We start from the raw sequence: 19612 nt of genomic DNA, 5'->3' as shown, positions 1-19612 counted from the left end.
ACAACTGGTAGATGGAAATTAAATAAAGCCAAATTCCCCCTACAGCTCCCAAAAAGTCCTGAAGATAATAGACTGAGTATCACTTTGCATATTTGTATTAGTCCCACAACTAAAACTAACCTCACATCTGCAGTCAGTCAAGTTCAAATGGTGCCATTAATCCTGCCTTGAGAAACAATTTGGTTACCGTAAAATTATCTGCTTTTCAAATAACCTACTTTCATAAAGAATGACTGTGTTATATGGAATGACAAATGGTTGTGAAGAATAATTAAAAGGCTCGAGTGGCTCTTTATCTCTGTGTGGTGCTACAGAGAGCAGTTTCCCCCAACAACAGTCTGAATGCCAGTGCTTAGCACTTGATGAATGACTCATTGTGCATTGGCTATTTTGGCAACAGGGTGATGATAACAGGATAGGATGATTTAGTTAATGCCTGAAATACGTAGGCAAGTCTTTAGGTGTTTCAACAGAGTATCAAATGAATGCTGCAGGAGTCTGGGGGATACAAAGAGCTTGGGTTCATTTGCTTTTCCATCAGCAGAGCAATTCACAGATACTTAAAGGTGTATTTCAGAATTTGTTGTTTCACATCAGATAAGATGGATGGCAGAGATGAGAAAGATCACCATGTTTACAAATTCCATGTATTCATTTTGCCAGACAACTTCAGGTGATGAGATTTTAGCACTGTATTAGTAAATAGCAAATCAGTCGGTTTCTCTGTTGTAGTTATGATTTGAATGCAGTTTACAAGAGGGAAATTAGATTGTATTAACAGTGTGAATATTTCTGTCCCTTAAACATAAAGATTTTAGGGACTAATAAAAGAACTAAGTGCATGAGACTTTCTGGGCTCAACAGCTTGTGTCACCGCCATGACAAGATATGTTGCCGATAAATACCAATAGAAATACCAATAGCTTAAAAAATACGTGTTATTCACTGTCACTGATGCAAATTAGCCTGTAAATGTACCACTGCTTTAGAAATGCCTGTGTGAGCATCCAGGATATCTGAGTGCAGAACATCACATGCTCGTCTCATAATCATGGGTGGACAGAGCAGCTATATCAGCTATGTATTTTTCTCACTCTTATGTAACCGTACCTCACTCCTCCGCATCCCCCGGAGAGAATAAGGCCAGAAGTCCCTGCAGCTTCCTGAAGGACAGCGAGCTTTCATGATCAGCTCTTACACAATCACTTGTATTCACAGTAACAAGCACAGAGGACTTAGACGCACAAAAGAAATTTACACTTTTAGAAACATTAGCATCTGGGTGTGCAGCACTGATGTCAACTCCACATTTTGTTTTGGTGACACGTTACAGATTTATGGGTCTGTAAATTCACAATATTTTACCAAACATTTCTCTGTTTCCTGGAGTGTCATTTTGGCATTTTTTGGCATATATACTATGCGGATAAAACAGAGACCAATTAATTAATTTCAATTAATTGCAATGCCAGTGTGACCAAAAGCCAAGCACACACTCTCAACATAGCAATATATGAAAACAGAAGCATCCAATAATAAATCAAAGGCGAATTATTATTTACTTGTGTTTAAATGAAGTAATCCCTTCAAAGAATTTCTCCTTGAAATTATGAACTCTTTTTAAACTCAACACAACTTAAATAAGACTGTCAGACCTGACTAGTTAAGATGACAAAATCTTAACAAAATTCACTTTACGTAAGTTAAAAAGAAAACAACACACTAAGAACATATAAAACATTAATCCCAAATGAAAACCAGTTCTGGAGGGGTGAGTTTTGATGAGTGATTTGAACATGGAGATGTCAGTGCGGCCTCGGATGAGTTTGGGAGTCCAGGAAACTACCAAGAAATCATTAGGACATTATAGGGAAGTAATGGAGCAGTTTTAATGGACCGGGCTTAGTTCTGATCAAAGGAAATGCTACAGAACAAAATTGTATTTTTGATGCTGTAACTTCCAACTTTGCAGCATCAGTTAAAGAAAGACTGTTTCCTGTACTGACAGGACAAAGTGAGATCCATAAAGAATTTTTTTCCGGATTTTTTGTGGAAGAAGCTGATGATCCTGCAGAGAGCCCTGACATCATCCTCCTCACACACAGTTTGAGTGAATCAGAAAGGATGACTGTGAGGCCGAACCTTATAGCCCAGCATCAGGGCTCAAGTTCAGTGAGCGCCATCTGAATTATTGCTATAATATTAATTAAAGAATACGGTCTTGACCTGCTCTGTGTGAAAAGTGTCATGAGATAAGTGTAGTTCCAGTGTGTTCACAGAGTCAGACAACATGCCAAGTGTGAATCTAAGTGTGTATGTTTCAGCAGCTTGATTTTCCAGTGTCTGTGAACAGGTGGCCCACAGTCACATTTTGGCAGCAGGGCCTGACTTTCTGATCAGTAATCTGCTCAGTGTCTGCTCTGGCTGAAGAGGACACAAACCTGTGGAGTGCTGACCATATTGTATATGATTATGTTTCACTCGCTGTGGAAGAACAGCATCTGTTTAGAGTGCCTGGTTCCCATGAGAACAATGTTTCTGAGCCGGTGGACTTATTTTATACGCTGCTGGTTATCTTACCAGCTGAAATTAGCTGACTGGTCCCATGAGAAGCCAATGTTAATAGATATTTTAGAGGTGTTGATGTATGAATAATTTGATTAGCACACTTTATACCACGCTACACTGATAACATATTGCATTCTGAGCAACAGAGTGAGTTCTTCGTGATAAAAGAAACTGCATCTCATGTGCCTAAATTACACCAGGAGGAGGAGGAGAAAATAAATCATCAGTAAGAGAGAAAAATTAGACAAGATAACATAACGCAGTGAGAGCTATACGGCATGAGAGCTCTCCAAGACTGTTGGGAGGTAGCCTGCAGCTCAAATCATCCCTGGAAATATTCTGGGCTCAGCTCATGAAAATGCCCGACAGTTTGAAAGAAAGCATGAACATCTCTGCAGTGAATGACAGAGTCAGTGTGGAGGTAGGCAGCTTTGCAAAAATAACTTCACATTCTTGTCATATAAATGCGTCATATTGGCATTAATGACTCAGCCACTGTCTGCCCAAAAAGGGCTAAAGTTTTTGCTCTGCATAGAGAAGAGTGGCTTTGGTTAGTTTGAATTCATTACAGTGAAAGTGAACAGTTAGTGACCACAGAAACCTCTGCAGCATCTTGCTTTCTTTTTTACACATAGTCTGTTTAATACAATATTCATTTTGCCTGCATACGACTAAATACACTTCCTCTGTTTTGCTTTATTGTGCTGAATAATGTCCCAAAGCTTAGACTGTCTCCACAGTGTGTATAACTCTCCAAAAATGATTGTATATGACATCCCACCCATCGATTGGACTACTGGTTTAAAGCCTCAAGTTTGTCACTTTGACTGTCTCCATCTTGGCTTTTTAGGAGCCATGGCTGGTAAAGACACACATTATTACGACTCTGCCCTGATTTGATCCGACTGAGAAGTTGAGGACACACTGTGGAAGTGACTTCTCAGTCACAAGGTAGCCACACCCTAAAGTATACATCTTTACACACTCACACCTAGGGGCAATGTAGAGTAGCCAATTAACCCAATGTGCATGTTTTTGGGATTGTGGGACGAAGCCGGAGTACTCGGAGAAAACCCACACAGGCACAGCGAGAACATGCAAACTTCACACAGAAGACCTGGACCAGACCTGGAACCCTCTTGCTGTGAGGCAACAGTGCTAAACACCCGAAAGACCAAGAGACCTAAGAGACTAAAAACTTGGCTGGTTGTGTCAAAGCTCCAAATTTATGACTGTTTTCAGTTTCTTCAGTTGTCAAATTAAATAAGGACATTGAGACAAGACTGTAAATCTATAACCAGACGTGTGCTACGCTAATGTACTCACAATGATGATGCTAATATGCTGTTATTTTACAGGATCATCATTGTAGTTTTGTGTGCTAGCATGCTAACATTTGCTAAAGAGCAGTAAACACAAATTGCAGGTGAGACCAATGGGAATGTCAAGGGTTGTACAGCCGTTTGACCTGATGACGGTGCTGCATGAAAGTCAATTCTGAGGGCAACTTGAACATCCAAAAATTTTAGTACAAAATTTCAATTCATTCAGTAATTGATGACACAAATTGGTTGGTTGTGGAAGCAGAGGAGAAGTCAGAAGATCCCAAAACCACAGATGCCTGTCATAACAAAACGTGTGATAGCTTCACTGCACCAGTGATTTTGTTCACTGCTGTTCTCAGAGCAGTTTCATAGGCCCTGTTTAATTTTGAAGTGCAAACAGCTACATTGTGTCATGTTCACACACCAGACCGAGCTCGCAACACTCACCTTTCTTCCCTATAATCAGCTGTAAAATGAAGCCCATATGTGCGATTCTTATTATCATTTGTCAGTTCCTGGTTTTCACACTTTCCAAATAAGTGCAAACAGGAAAAGATATGAAAATCATTTAATTAAAAGATTTTTATAGCAACCCAGCATGTGTTCTTTCACTATCACTATTCAGCTTTCAGTAAATTCAAGCCAGGGTTTAAGTTTAATAATTAAATTTCATAACATCAGATTCTTTTCTTTTTTTCTTTTGTTATTGTATTTGATTTATAGATATAGCTGTCAGGGTGTGAGAAGATTTTTTACAAAAAAAAAAAAAAAAAGCTTCCCTTGAAGCATTAAAGTTTTTCAGATGACGCAACAAACATAAGCAGTTGGATAATCAACCCTCAGGGTCAAACTTATTCTGAAGTCTCTCTCCTGGTCTAACTTGGTGTGTGCTGCTGTTTTGTGCCGCGTCATTGCGAAGAAAGGTGATTACTGACGCTGTGGGATCACTCGGTTCTGATTTTAGCCCTAAACTAAGTGGTTTAGATTGGCTAAATGTATGCAAGCTGTCTGACTGACTGCTCGTATGTCGTTGTTATTCTGTTGTAGGACACATATTGAAAGTGCAATGTTTTCAAAGAAACAACAGCCAGTTATATGAATGTCAGACCCTACTTGCAGTTCCCTGAAGTTATCCATCATGGAAAAACTATATTTGTTAACAGAGTTGTGTGTATTTCTTGCAGTACTGCAGCACTGTGGTATCGTGGCAGCTGGCAAAGACAAAATGATTGGCACTGATTGTTGCATAAACACCAAACCAGCAGTTAGGAATGAATGTATATGTATTCCTGTCTGTCCAATCCAAGGCAATTGGCTTGAGGCAGTTTTCAAATCAGCAGACCATGAATATCAAATCATTCAAAATTACCCAGAAGAGTGCGGCTAGTGGACAGCTGGTAAACCGGTGTCTGCACTCTCCCTGTGCAGCCTGCTTGTTAGCATATCAAAGACAGAAATGTATTTGTCAGACAGAAAGAGACAGAAAAACAGAAATAGCGCAGAAGCCCTGTTGTTTTATGTGGATGTTTCAGTCTGCATAAAAAACCACCCTCACTTTACGTAACATTCTGAATAAGACATTACACAAGCGATGGGCTAATGAATTTAATCTGCCAAGATTTCCAAACAGAGTTGCTCTTTGTTTATAACCGTTGAGGTTGAACTCCCCACAACACCACTATTATCCAACCTAATTTATGAGTCCCCTGCACTGTAAGAATACCTAACACAGAGACAAGAAAAGAAAAGTTTGCTGCAGAGGTAATTCAGCCGCAAAGAACACCCTGAGCCATTCCCCATGCAGTGAATTTATTTCAAAGCTATGCGAGATTGTCAGTTTCTGCGTAATCTCTTCCTGCGCCGCCGAGCAAGGACAATCTCGCTCATTGTCAACACGCCGTCTCACTTGCCTGTGGCTGCATGGTCCTCCAGAGGCCCGTCTCTGTGAGAGTCTGACTTCGTTTACCACCTTTTGTGTCAAGCGGATGAGTAAACAACTTGCACTCAAACTCATGATGGCTCTGTGTTAAAGTTCAATGTAAATAAGCAAAGGTCTGCTTTTAAAGGACCGGGTTTGACCCTGACTACCTAAGCTCTTGTACAATACTTCCTTCAGCTTAGTGACCCTGCTGCCATTGTTACATAAGTCCTATGAAAAACTTCACTTATGCTTTAAGAGCACTTTTGCAGCGACCTCACTGCAGTTTCTAAGCAGTTCCAGTTCCCAGGCCACGACAAAAACACCAGCAATGATGTTTCTGTGTGCAAATACAAGGCATGTATGGGTGTACAGCTAACCACAAATAGAGGAGCTTTTCATTTTTTCTAACTCGTACATACTGTGCACTGACATATAAATTGACTCCAGCCATCGACATCTAGAGCAATGATGTGGAAACCATTTTTCATTTTGATTATTCTCTTTCTGATTGTTTAGGCGAGCCTCTCCTCATGATGAGCAGAATGGACCGACGCTGATTACTCTCTGATTATTTACCAACCGCCCATCAGTCAAACAGCTCAGGAGCTCAACTGATTAGTAATGGATCAAATGAATAATACAGTAAATAAAAAACCAAAACTGTTTTTTATGCATGCAAAATAAGAATACAACATTTTTAAAAGATTCCCCGCTGTGTGCACTGTTCAGGCCTCGTGAGCTGTGGCCTGCATGCAGTTCACTAAGCAGGCAGTCTTCACAAGGCTCATGGGCTGGATAGAGTGATTGTGGGTAAAGTCGCCCTAATTCCTCATTATTGCTTCCCTGACCAGGGGATAGTGGAGAGCCGCAATTTTAGATTTGACCCACTATAGAAAGGCATTAGGTTTGTTTGCACGGAGACATAAATGTAATAAAAGGGTGAAAATATCAGCACATGGAGCGATCAATATCTGTCAAGGCTTATGTGTACCAGAGCTGCATGTTTACACAAGGACAACACAGAGTGTGTCAGGACAACAGGAGCTAACACACAGGCTATACACGGTAAAACAATGTTGTCCAAAAGTCGTAATATTACATGTTTTTTTTTTTTTTTGCTGGTTTAACTTGCTATAAAAATACAGAAGTACTGATATGACTGTTGAATGTGCACAAATCACACAAATCAAACTAAACAGTTGTTGTTAAATATGTATGATCTAAATAGTTAAACTTCCACTTCCACAACCACACCAGGTTGTCTGTAAGTAATTAAAAGTGTTTAACAACAGTTGGAGATGGATGGGACTTCATATGATGTTCTCACAGCCAATTGCTTTATCTGGACGACTGACGAAATACACTGTGAATGGTTTAATTATTTCTTTGTTAATCATGAATATGTATGGAAAACTCTTCATATTTGATATCAGATTCACCCAAATCAGCAAAGAAAAAAAGAACAACAAATAATTTTCTTATTTTAATTCTAATTTTCTTTATTTCAATTGTATCACACGATCTTCATCAGCTCATGGACTTTAGTAGTAAATATTCCAAAACTGCTTAAGGACGTCCTTAAAGGATGTTTTGTCCATATTAGCTTTAGATTAACTGAGAAGGAAGTTTATTTGTGTATGTATATTTAAATCAAAGAGTTTGGTCTAGACCTGCTCCAACTGGAAGCTGTCATGAGACAACTTTTGTTGTGATTTGGCGCTATATAAATAAACTGAATTGAATCAATTAGCAAGGAGAGACTGCAATTATATTCTTAAATGTATTTTTTCAATGCTGGGCTGACAAAAGTCGCTGCTCTTGCAAAGGGGAAAAATATTGTAATTTGGGTGAACTAACCCTTTAACTTGCCAGATTTTACGATATATCATTTTCTTTTATCGATATGTATATCATATCCATGTATGAAATAAAGTTGGCAGATTTTGTATTTCTGTGCACATAAACAGAAAAGAAAGAACGTGAGATCATTCAGAAATCAGTCAGAGATGATATCTGACTTCAGAGCAATTTAATTTCTTCTTAATTTAAGAATTTTTGAAAGCCTGTCTTAAAGCACAAACAGTAATTAGCCATCACTTCATTTAATGGGCAAATGTTTAAAACGATGATTAGCTTGTCTTTGTTGTCATGATTAATTCATTCACTGGAGTGAAAGCAAACAGCTGCAAGTCTACTAATCAGTGGCAACAATCGTCACAACGTGGCAACGGCTGTCTGGTGCGAGGAAAAGATATTAGAGTGCAAATGAAAAACCAAACTATAGATCACGATTTAAACACAAGAACACGTCTAAAAAATATTTCTGTCTTTATCACATGAATAAGTGTGATTCAATATTATATTTTCCCGTGTCTGTCAGTAATGGTGTCTTTGTTGCTTTCAAATTTTAATGTGGTTCTTTGTGCCCAGCATTGCATTGTGCTTTACATAATCTGCATGAGCGCTGGGTCGCATATTCAAAATTCACATCCGACTCAACACTAAATATTTGCACGAAAGAAGGAATGAAAACAGAAGATGTGACAAGAGTAAAACTAAGGAGGAAGATGACTCAGGCTGCAACTAATAAACTGGTTTGTTGGATATTTTTATGAGGATCAAATCCTTGTATACAGATTCCTCAAAATCATATGAAACACTTCAGAAGCTTAGATAAAAGATTCCTTTGTTGCAGTTTACGGGGATGTCATGTTTTAATGACATTCAGAGCAAAGGACCCATTCATGACCCGGACTTGGGAACAATCTGAGAATCCTGCTGTTGGGTTTTTGTGACTGCCATCATCTACAAAGAGATTCACACTCATTATTTATAAAAATGTAGCCTCTCTGTGCTTATTTTGCAAGTAAAATGTTATTTGTAGGCAGATGTAAATGGGGCACGAGCTACTATCACTGTCTGCGGCTAACAAGGTCTTTTCCTTCTTTATTCTGGATGATCTAATTGACAAAGCTGAGACAATAGAGTCGGTTGTTCTCACCTGCATGACAATATTATGACAGTGGATCAATAAAAATAATCTTTATACATGCCCAGTTTACAAAATAAAATCAATTAGATCCCTACATGGTTAATTTAAGATCATAAGTCTAAAAATCACTAAACTGTGTCGTTTGCCTTTCATGAACCAGATTTTTTACGTCTCCATGGCGTTTTCCCGTTAAATAAAATGGAGCCATTGACAATGTTAACAGTTCAATTCAGCACGTCCGCTGTGCAGTGGATGTGTCTGAAATCACTTTGTCGTCACCATTTTAACTCACTGTGCTGCAGATTCTATTTGAGTGTGAAATGTACACACCATATTTGACCCTCAGCAACGCCCACAATGAAATCTAGAGTCAATAGCATGTAGTGCACCACTTACTGCTGCATATTGAGATGAGTGTCTGTATTGTAAACTATGTCCTTCATGTAGCGAGTGGTGAATGAGTGAACAAGGTCAAAGACTTTTGTGATGACGAGTACCGCATCCTGGCAGAATTTACGTATGTGATCGTTAATAAATTAAAGTCTTATAAATGTCAACAAATGTCAAGAAGAGACAAAACCTGTCTGAGAAAGACCACAAAACACTGAAAGGGTAAGTAGATTGTATTGCAGTTACAATTTAAAAAGACAGGATGAACACATCATCCTTCACAGTTTCCACTCAGCTTTAACCAATGAGAACTTTAGGAGTAGCAGAAAGAAAGGTTAAATCCAAAATATTCCACAGATTACATAACAGCTGCTCTTATTGAATGACCTTTTTTATATTTTACTCAAGTAAGACTCAGACAGCACTTTTGAGGACATGGACACAAGAGGAGCAGAGCTGTGGACCTCCTCAGCAGGATTTGGTTTGGAACAAGAACAGGAGCACAAGAGTGAATGAATGGTGAAATTATCATTTAACTCCCACATACCAACAATGTGCTTTGTCTGTCTCTCAGTAGTTTCTGATTTCCTGACCCTGTTGGTGGCAGTTACACAAAATATCACATTTTTTTAAAAAAGGTTCCAACGTTGATAGTGTGTTTGTTGGGAACTATTTTCTGCTGTGGATGAATACACATTTGGCACCTTAGTGAGTATTAACAGCACCAGGACAAATCCTCACTGTGTCTTCAGTGTGTGTTCAGCGAGGTAACTGTGTGCTTCATTTGGAGCCAGTGTTTTAAAGTCTAACAATGGAGCTCTGTGGCACAGATAGAACAAGCTATGTTAGACTACACAGGATCAGTTTGTTGTTAGTTTTGGTCTAAAAATTAGACATAAATACAAAAATATCACCAGAGCCAAACAGTGCATTCAATCATACGACAGCTGAAGAGAGTAAATCTCCTGAAACAGCCAGTGTCGCTCTCACAGCTCAGCGTTTGGACTCACAGCTCCGTGAACAGCTGGCACAGCTGAGCTGAGGGCTTCATGTCTTTTCTGCAGGCCTGTCACACAGACGCAATCCTCGTTTCACCCCTCTAACAGTTTATAAGCGCGAGGATAATAAGACAAACTTTAATACGACCGATGAAAGTGGTGACCTCACAGTCCCTGGTGTCATCTGATAAACCACAGTAATCCCGCTCCCCTTCATGTGTGATGAGAAGTGCCCTCATTAGCTCGACGCTGCTCTTAAAACACTGAATGGTTAAATTGTGGGTTAGCAGCCTCTTCTGTAATCCCATTAACTTCATCAGGCTCAGCGCCGACTTAACTGTCGGGGCTGAGTCTCTCGGCGAGACAGAACTAATTCTGTCAAATTGTGTGCATCTTGAACATATTTTCAAAGTCCACATAAGGATTTTTTTGAAATCCACATCAGGGCGAGGCTGTTTTTAAACCCATTTAGAAGATTTATGGAAATCCCATTAAAGGGTGACTGACTTGAGTTAGTGCTGCAGAAACTGGAAGATACAGCTGTTGTGACAAAAATGGACTCGGCTCATTTTTTTTTTACGGCTCATAATGAATATCAAAATGCAGCAGCACAATAATAGAGGGGAGAATGTGGAGCTGGATGCCTGCTCATCTGACTCATTATGGTTATTGATGGAGAGAAAAAGATTTATGGACATCATAAAATGCAATTCGGTGGAAAATAAAACAGCAGAAAGTGTCTTGATCGATTTAATTCAGAGAGACATGGGATGATGGGTGCTTTGCATGCTGTGTTTCTTTTACTCCCACCTACATCCTCCATCCTACAAGGTCACTACAGTGGGGCTGCACTCTGCAAGCATAAAGGTGAGTCAAACCTGAGACATCTGCGTCATGCATTTAGAGACAACGGAGCCAAGCATCACTTAGAAGTCAGTGAGTATAGTATTTTTCTTTTTGCACAAACATGCAGGGCAGAGATGACAGAGAATTTAACCTTGAGTTTGGTGTTTGCTTTGATAATGAATGAACAAACGAGCAGCAGGGTTATTCACAGATGTTTTTAAAGCTGCTAAGTTTGTACATCACATCAAGGTTGTATAAACTAAAAGCTTCCCCGTGCGATGCCCTGGCGATTGGGTGAGTGAATACAGAGCAGGATCTACTAAACACGTCCTGATGGCTTTGTTTGTCAGAAGAACAAAACTTTTACTGAAGAAGAGCCTCCAATTCTGCATAATAATATAATAGTTGCAGGACAATAAACTGCTACAACAAGCATTAATCAATAGTGACAAAGCAACAGAACAAAAACAGGTGTATTAATACGGCTCCTGAGGGCAGAGGCAGTGGGCAAAATGCACTGAATACAGCCGCTGTACATGTGATGCCATGTTTAAAGACTGCGTCTCCTGATGCAGGAGGTTAACAGCTGACTGGTGTCATTAACTTATACTTTAGTGGTCCAGTTTGTCCAAGAATGTACCCAAAATTAACTTGAGGAGATAAGTATCTTACAATATGAGGAAAACTCTCTGCTGCTTGAACCGTTGTTACTTATTTCAGACAACAAAAGGGATGACGAATCGGAAGCTCAGAATGTGAAAAATTAGGAATCTATCACGATAACTACCAACCATGAGAACGTTCCCGGAGCCAGCTCAATAAAACTCAGAGTACAATATGGCCCACCATGAAATGATCGACGGCGTAATGAAGGAGCTAATGAGGGGGATCAAGATCGCTGCAGAGCCAATAAATCAACACAACTGTGCCTACAATGATACAGGAGCAATAAGTAACACTGGTCAGTGTGCAGGGAGCTGACTCGGGGGAGGGGTGCTGGTGGCAGGTATGGGTGTCAACACCGCAAGTCAATGTCAAGAGCACATTCATGATGTTTTATAGCTTCTGAGAGGGCGCAGCTTTATTTTCCATGCAGAATACAAAGTGAGGACTTATTCTTTAGTAAAAACTTTAGGATTAAAGCATGTAAGTATGGTAATATTTCAATTAACAAAAAATCCGGTTGGCAGGTCTCTAGATGAGATCAGTCCTCAGATCCCCCGTCAAGGTGTCTGACAATCAATAAGGCTTTGCGCTGATCAGCGGTTAGTGAAGAGGATTCCCTCGTGTAAGCACGTTGAAGCGAAAGGTCAATCAACACTTCAGTCAGGACACACCTTAGGAGGCACCTCTGACAGCACATTTTGAAATCATCTAAAAATAAATTGTCCTCAAGCTGAGATCAGACAATTTAGACAGTTCCAATGCTGCTGTCATCACGGAATCGATGTTTATGAATTATGAAACAGAAACAAACACAGAGACAGCTATGCCTTCAAGTAGTGTCAAGAACAAAGAAAGTGAAACAGCAGTGGAGAAGACAGCAGCTCTGGTGATTGATTCATCTTCAGCAAAACAATGGAAACATGTGAACAGTTAAAGCTAAAAGATCAGGTTGCAGATATTCTTCTTATTGTCAGCAAATCTCATGATAATATCAAATACAACAAAGGGTCAGTCCTCCTCTCGACACTTTCTGACTTCTCCAGCCTGTTTTCAGTCTCAAGTCTGTTTGTTCCTTCTGAACAAATGAGTGTAAATCTTTAAAAACTGATAAACACAATGATAAAATATAATTTACAAAAAAGATTAAGTCATTTCCTAAAACAGGTGGGCAAACCTTAGTCAAATGGAGGTAAATGATGATGTATTTGTTGGGGACTAGTTCCACTTCCACAAGGGATCACAAGATGAATTGTAGGAAATACAAAAAAAAAAATTGATTCTCAAAGTATATTTTGGGGATTTTTTTCTTGCACAATATTATATAATTTTCCTTTTTGGGACTTTGACTTTGTGTCACCACAAGCAAAGCGGCTGAGGACGACTGCTCTAATATGGCAGCTAGAAGGTGAACGTGGCTCAATGTAAACTACAGTGCTCAGGATCGTTACGATGAAGGCTCATGTCTCACTGATGCTTAAACAGTGCAGCTATACGACACAGAGGAACAAGATATATCAGACTGTGACCACACAAGCTATACATGTTAGACTTCACTTCATTGTTGGGAATGGATCTTTTTATGGGAGTCAGTCTCATCATCCAAGCCATAAATGTATTTAGTCACCAAAATAACATCCCTCAATCTTCTATTCCTAATAAAATTTCTGAAAACTTCCCACCAAACGCCTCATTAGGAGATGTAACCAGCAGGCATGGATCCCTCTTTCCAGGATCAGATTTAAGACATCCTGCACATAAAGTGAGATCATAACATCTCCGAAATGTGAGCGGATATCAGGAACATGTCGCGCTCTGGAGATTGTCAATCATTTTTAAAGTCACTTACCCAGAGGCCACTGGATGGAGGATGGAAGGAGGGGACTAACGTGATCTCTTATTTTAGTTGTAGTGAGAAAAACAGGCAGCATTTTGCAGACAAAAAACAGGGGGTTCAAAGTGAGGTGGATAAACATTATTATTAGCATCATTTTGATTTAACATTTTAATGGACCACCATAAAATATTGATGACTTAAAAAGCAAATTCTCGTGGGAAACAGATTTGAGCGACAGAGTAAGACCTGCACATACTGTAGCAGACCTACTGCCATGAATAGACCTTCATGCATGCTAATGTCAGCAGAGACTAATGGAGGAGACGTCCTGCTGCCTCCAGACGCTGCAGAGACTGCCATCGCCCAGGGGAGGGATTGGCAGAGTCAAGCACACTCGATACACGTGCACATACTCACCGGGGATTTGCCTCCGCCCGTGCACTGCACTCTGCGATAGCTGAGCTGATACACCCCTATAATACTATTAAATAGATGCACATCCCTGGTGGCAGAGCCAGATGCCCTGCCTAGTTGCCCTCCAATCAGCGGCAAAAGCAAACAGACTCAATATAAGAGTATGTGGAGGTTGCCAAGTGAAAATAATGAGCGGTTATCAGTATTTGTAGAAAGGACATATTATATCTCATCAAGAGTTCAATTAAACGCCAAGACCATGCATGTAAGAAATATTTTATTCCTTCAAATTTAAATAACAATAGAGGCCATCTTTGCTGGGTGCTGCAGGCAGCTCGCACTGAGTCCCCCCCCCACCCATGTTTGGTTTGGGACACAACCAGAATATTTACATAATCTGAATTAAATGTAAATCAAGCCGTTTGATCTCTGTCTCCCTGGACTTGAGGGGTTAAAGCGTGTACTCAAAAACAGCACCTCTCAGCAGGGGGAAAGAGCCTTCATTGTTGAGAAATCTGGGGTTTAAGGCCTAGAGCATCTTCTTTTCAGCAATACTCTGCATTTTTAAAATTTACCCCTGCTGCTCCCTGAAGGAAAAAGGGCAGGCGGTTTGTATTTATGATACATTTCACGTAAATGAGGCTGGTTGGCCTTAATCCTTGCCTAATTAAGTGCCAGTCTGCTGAGGCAGACTGCTAAGGGCCAAAGCGTAATACCTGTCGAATTACGGGAACAGCTGGAGCAGCCTGCCTGTCAGCAGATCAGCTCCACATTATCATCCTGCTCATTTATCAAGGGGCTCAAACACAGAGACTCTCAACTAGTACGGTGGCCATCTTCATTTCTGTTGCCATTCTTTCCCAATTAGGCTGTATGTGACGACTCCACATACGCTGTATTCTTTTCACTTCACAAACAACGTGTGCATCATGTTTACCACAAACAACACTCCTGTCTGTGTTAAAGCTTCTCCCCCCGCTGCAGTCGCCATAAAACAGTGACACCTCTGAACGCCAGACCTTTATTAATGAAAAACCTCATCAAATTAACATTTAAATCATTATGGAGTGAATAATGAATAAGGCAGAGATGTTTGCCAAAGGGGAATTTAATTAATCAAACAATCAAAATTAATAGCCTGCATGTGGAGGTGAAAAAAATATGATAAAGAAATATCACTATGATGCTCTGCTTTTTCTTGACTTCAAAGATGCAGAGCCGCACTGTAGCATCATTTGGTTCCAGCTTTGTAAATATGCAGCATAAATCCAAAAGTGTTGTTATTCACAAATGCTGTGACCTACATAGTAACATTTACAATTCTCCCCTCTGTGATCAGCCGCTAATCAAGGCTGCCCTAGTTAAACACTGGTGGGGAGCGTCAGCGTGTTGGCAGGCAAAATTCAGTCTCTGTGAAACATGAAAAAACACCTAACTGAGAGACAGCAAGTAAATTATTTTCCATTTGTAACAGACTCCATGAGATGGGGACACGCTATAGAGAATGTATAGCATGTCTCAAATTAAAATAAGATAAACTGAGTTGGTAAAAGCTTCACTGTTTTCACTGTTTTTGTTGTTGAAAAAGTTTGAGGAGCTTGTTTGTTTTCTTCAGTGCTTCGTCTGTCTGAGCGCTCTAGACATTAATCTGAATAATGTCACCATGAAAAACATGCATAAAGTCTGTCCCTGCCATTTGAGGCTTGGTTTTGGCTGTAGCTCCACCTGCTGGACACTCACAGCTGGTGCTGGCTCTGTTGCTCATTACACAGATCATCCTTTGCTAAGTTTTCAGATTTGCCCACAAAATGTGTGAGACTGACATGCAGTATTCATATTTTATGGCTGTGGGGTGTGCAAACGTCTGTCCAAATCATGCCTGAGCTGCATGTATTTTATCATGGACACAAAACTGGAAGAAGTTTGCCCTTCCAATTAAAATATTGATTCCCATTCTCATCCATCCTCTCTTTTATGTCATGATGTACAGCAGAGCCACATTTTCTCTGATTTACAAAACCTACTGGGACAACAAAATGGAGGAAATGAAGATTAGAAATCTCTCGCTCTGTTATCACACTTTCATTACTGCCAGTGGGAGATTTTGAAGACTTCTCAACTCGAAACTCTGCATAACGCGCAGTGGATGCAGGTCGCATGTGCAGCTTAAGTCAATGAGTGGACACAAGAGCAACCCAACACTGTCTTTCACAGTGACTTTAACAGGCTGGCAACAGTGACAATAGTTGACAGTGGTCATTTCAGCTAAGTCCACATCATCCCGTGTTGCACGTTTTTGAATCTTTTAGAAAGAATCTTTTTGTCAGTAGGGCAGTGCACTGTACTTCTTTCTTAACTGTTTACTGCTGGATGATGTGGAGCAGTCAGCGACAGCTTTGCATTTACATAAAAAGGCCTGAAGAAGAGTCACACAAGACAATATGGGAATACACACATATAAGGAGATAAGCAGAAGATACGAAAACTCTAAAATGAAATTAACAGTAGTGAGCAGTAGCCACTGTAGAGCAGTGTAAGATAAGAACAGAAAATCATGAAATTACATAGTCAAGTCAAACAAGGTTTAACTACCCTAGAAGAAGCTCAGTGGTAGTCGAGGCAGAGCTCGTTTTAACAACACACTTATCAGTTGATCACATATAAAATTAGTTTCATCAGGAACAAAGTAAATTCAAATACAAGTAAATTCAAAAGAAAATTCAAGTACATTGTGCTAATCACATTTCTTTCGTGTTAACTACTGCAGGACTTTGACTTTAAACAGGTGTGAGGTGTATTTTTACACTGTGGTCGTTTTCCTGTCACTATGTTGCCAATAGCAACATCCTCAGACAGAGAAAGATGAACTCCATATCTAACCACAAGGTGGCAGAATGCACCACAAAAAATATTTTTTGTGCACCACCAGCATCTTTACAAAACATCTTCAACACCAAACCAGGAAGCAGTGATGGGAAATGTGTGAAAGTGACAATGAGACACTGTCGTCCTGTTTTAACGCTTGGCAAAGCGCTGACCCAGGGTTGAGCACGGGGCTCGTCCACTGCTGACACGATCTTCCACCCAACACAGTGAACAGCCACTCACTTTGTATTTGAATAAAGTTTCTTTCATATAGAGTGAAGTCAGACTGGAGAATTAAGTGGAAGCAACACTGGATTTTAAAGAGATATTAAAAGTTTATTACAACAACTTATCAATTCAAATTTTATACAGAACTTTCACAAGTTACAAGTACACTTTCAACACAGTATCACACCCCCTTAATTTAGGCAAGGTAAAACGAATAACCAAAGCTTTCATCAAACCACAACTCAAGTTAAAACAACTTGTTTAATGATGTTTATCTGACTGAGACATTATCGAATGAACAGTTAAATTCTCGCAGAGAATTATCTCATGCAGATAGCACATTACAGTAAAGTTTTTTTTATTTTGTTTTGTTTGGTTTTTTTTGTTGGTTTTTTTTTTAAAAAAAATCAGACTTTAAGAAAACAGTGTTAGCTTCTCATAAAACTACATAGTAGTAAGCCAGTACAGACTAAGAGAAAAGGCAAATTGACTCCATAGTGTGATTTGCTTCCTACTGTTATTTCAATGATGAAATGCTCACAATTCTTACAAGCAGTAGTAGTAGAATTACTCTAATATACATGACGTGATTCCCCTTCACATCTGAATGCTTTAGTTTTTACATGAAAGTGTATCGAGTCGAGGAGAGGCCTATACTAATGATTGCTAAGATCATTTTTGAACCGCTAATAGAGTTAATGTGATCAACAGGGCTCAGCTACTGAATCCAGACTATTCTATAAAAAAAAATACATAACATCAAGAAAGATCACATACAACTGATGTCATTTACAATGTTTTCTAAAAACGTCATTTAGAGTTGTCATCATGAAAACAGCACAATGTCCTTAAATGTTCTGCATCAGACACTGAAGCCATAAAGAGTCACTTAGAAAGCAAAGACAGTGTACAAAGCGAGATAACTCCTTACTGAGAAACTATGTTCGTGGAACCCTTCATCTGAGAGGACGGCCATCAACTCAAGCTAATCTGCATTAAAAATGTACAGAAGTAAGTTATACAAAAACATTAATGGCACTGAGTCACCGTCACCATGATCGAGTAGTGGAAAAGGTACTGCAATCATACAATCACTGCTTCAGACTAGAGATGGAATGTTAATGACATAACACACGTCTAACCAGGTCACCTCCTTAAGACTATTTTTTTTTTTAAAAAAAACAAACATTCAAACTGCACAAAGCAACTACAGCTGATCATACAGAAAAGTTGTCAAACCTAAAACTTGGTTCAGCCATTTACATTTGTGTAATGTGACAGTATTCAAATCTACTCTTATAAAGCTCCAAGCACTTAACATGTGGACTGTCAAAACTCTAAAAAGGTAAACCCGTCATCTCTCATAGTGTGCAAAATGGAAATAAAGTAAATTACAAAGGAAAGTGACTGAGTTTAAATTAATTAACTTCATCATAAAGATAGTGCTTATAAAAAGACATGGAGACAAACGAGCAAACTAATTAGAAATGAGCCACAACACACTTTGGTATGGTCTCTAACAACTCACTGGTCAACCTTCAGGCTGACCGCATTCAAATAAAAAAATATAGAAGATTAATAAATAAGTTACACAAATACAAAAACATTTTAAAACCACCTGTTTTACATCTTACACCTAAAGTGCCTGTTCTTTTGTCTTCATCAATTCGAGAGAAAACATTGCATTTCCAAAAGCATTGCCTGTGGAAAAAAAAAAGGACCAAACATAAACAAACCAATCAAGAATAAATTAAGAACACTGCGGTCCAAACTGAAGCTGAGAGAGAATTCCTTCCCTCTGTTTGTCAGAGAGACCGAGGAGGAAACAGCGCTCCAGTGTTGACGCTCATGCACAGTTCAGGACAATCAACTCCCTGAGGGCTGCGACTGGCTGGCGCCCCTCCGCGGCTGATTCTTCTCTGTGCTCTGGTTCGACGTCGTGGCGGCGGCTGTGCTGGACGGGGCGGAGGACGCCAGGGTCACGGAGGAGGAGCTGACCCCGTTGGAAGTGCTGATGGAGCTGTTCTGGATGGCCTCGCTCTGGGGGCTGCCCGGGATGGACATTTCCTCGTAGCTCTCGTCTTTGTCGGAGACTGCGCCGGGAAAGATGAGAAAAATAACGGCTGAAGAAGCTTTTGGGACGATAATTTTCTTTTGTTTCTTACACTGCTCTTTCCTGACATTTTAATTATTAACATTTACCCGATATGATCCAGAAAGGCTGACGAAAGGCTTTGTCATGTAGGCCTAATCAGATGTAAAACAGCTATTTGCATGTGGTGTATGCAAACTGTTTCATTAATCCCCATAATGCTTCCCTTCCTTTAATTAAAGCTCCAATGTCAATTTAAACCCACATCATAAAGGTACATTACATTCTGGGGCATGTGGCAGTGTTTCCCACCCCTAACTGCATTCTCATTTGTTTTTTGTTACCTTGCCAACTACTGCAGCGACAGATGATTACAGCACCTGATTTTAATGATGCTCACACTGGAGAGTAGGGAAGACTTGGAGTCGAAATGCCGCCAGCTGTTAGGCAGTTGCATTGAATTAATTGGATCC

General features: G+C 39.7%; 1 protein-coding gene across 4 annotated transcripts in view; it reads right to left on the bottom strand.

Moving 5' to 3' along the window:
- The window catches only part of atf2 (activating transcription factor 2), a 42157-nt gene that overhangs the window by 8286 nt on the left and 14259 nt on the right, over positions 1-19612 (bottom strand). For 2 of the 4 annotated variants that reach the window (XM_046403541.1, XM_046403542.1), the window contains exon 12: positions 17135-19140. The exons of 1 other annotated variant lie outside the window; for it this stretch is intronic. In XM_046403541.1, the coding sequence (XP_046259497.1) occupies positions 18914-19140 (227 nt within the window). In that variant the 3' untranslated portion in view covers positions 17135-18913. Of the gene's footprint in view, positions 1-17134; positions 19141-19161; position 19612 lie in introns of those variants that run through there. One more of the 4 variants, XM_046403544.1, reaches the window with a different exon arrangement.

Source organism: Scatophagus argus, chromosome 11 (assembly GCF_020382885.2).
Source record: "Scatophagus argus isolate fScaArg1 chromosome 11, fScaArg1.pri, whole genome shotgun sequence".
Classification (NCBI taxonomy): domain Eukaryota; kingdom Metazoa; phylum Chordata; class Actinopteri; family Scatophagidae; genus Scatophagus; species Scatophagus argus.
Note: the sequence above shows the minus strand (reverse complement) of the source record. Positions and strands in the feature narration are given on the sequence as shown.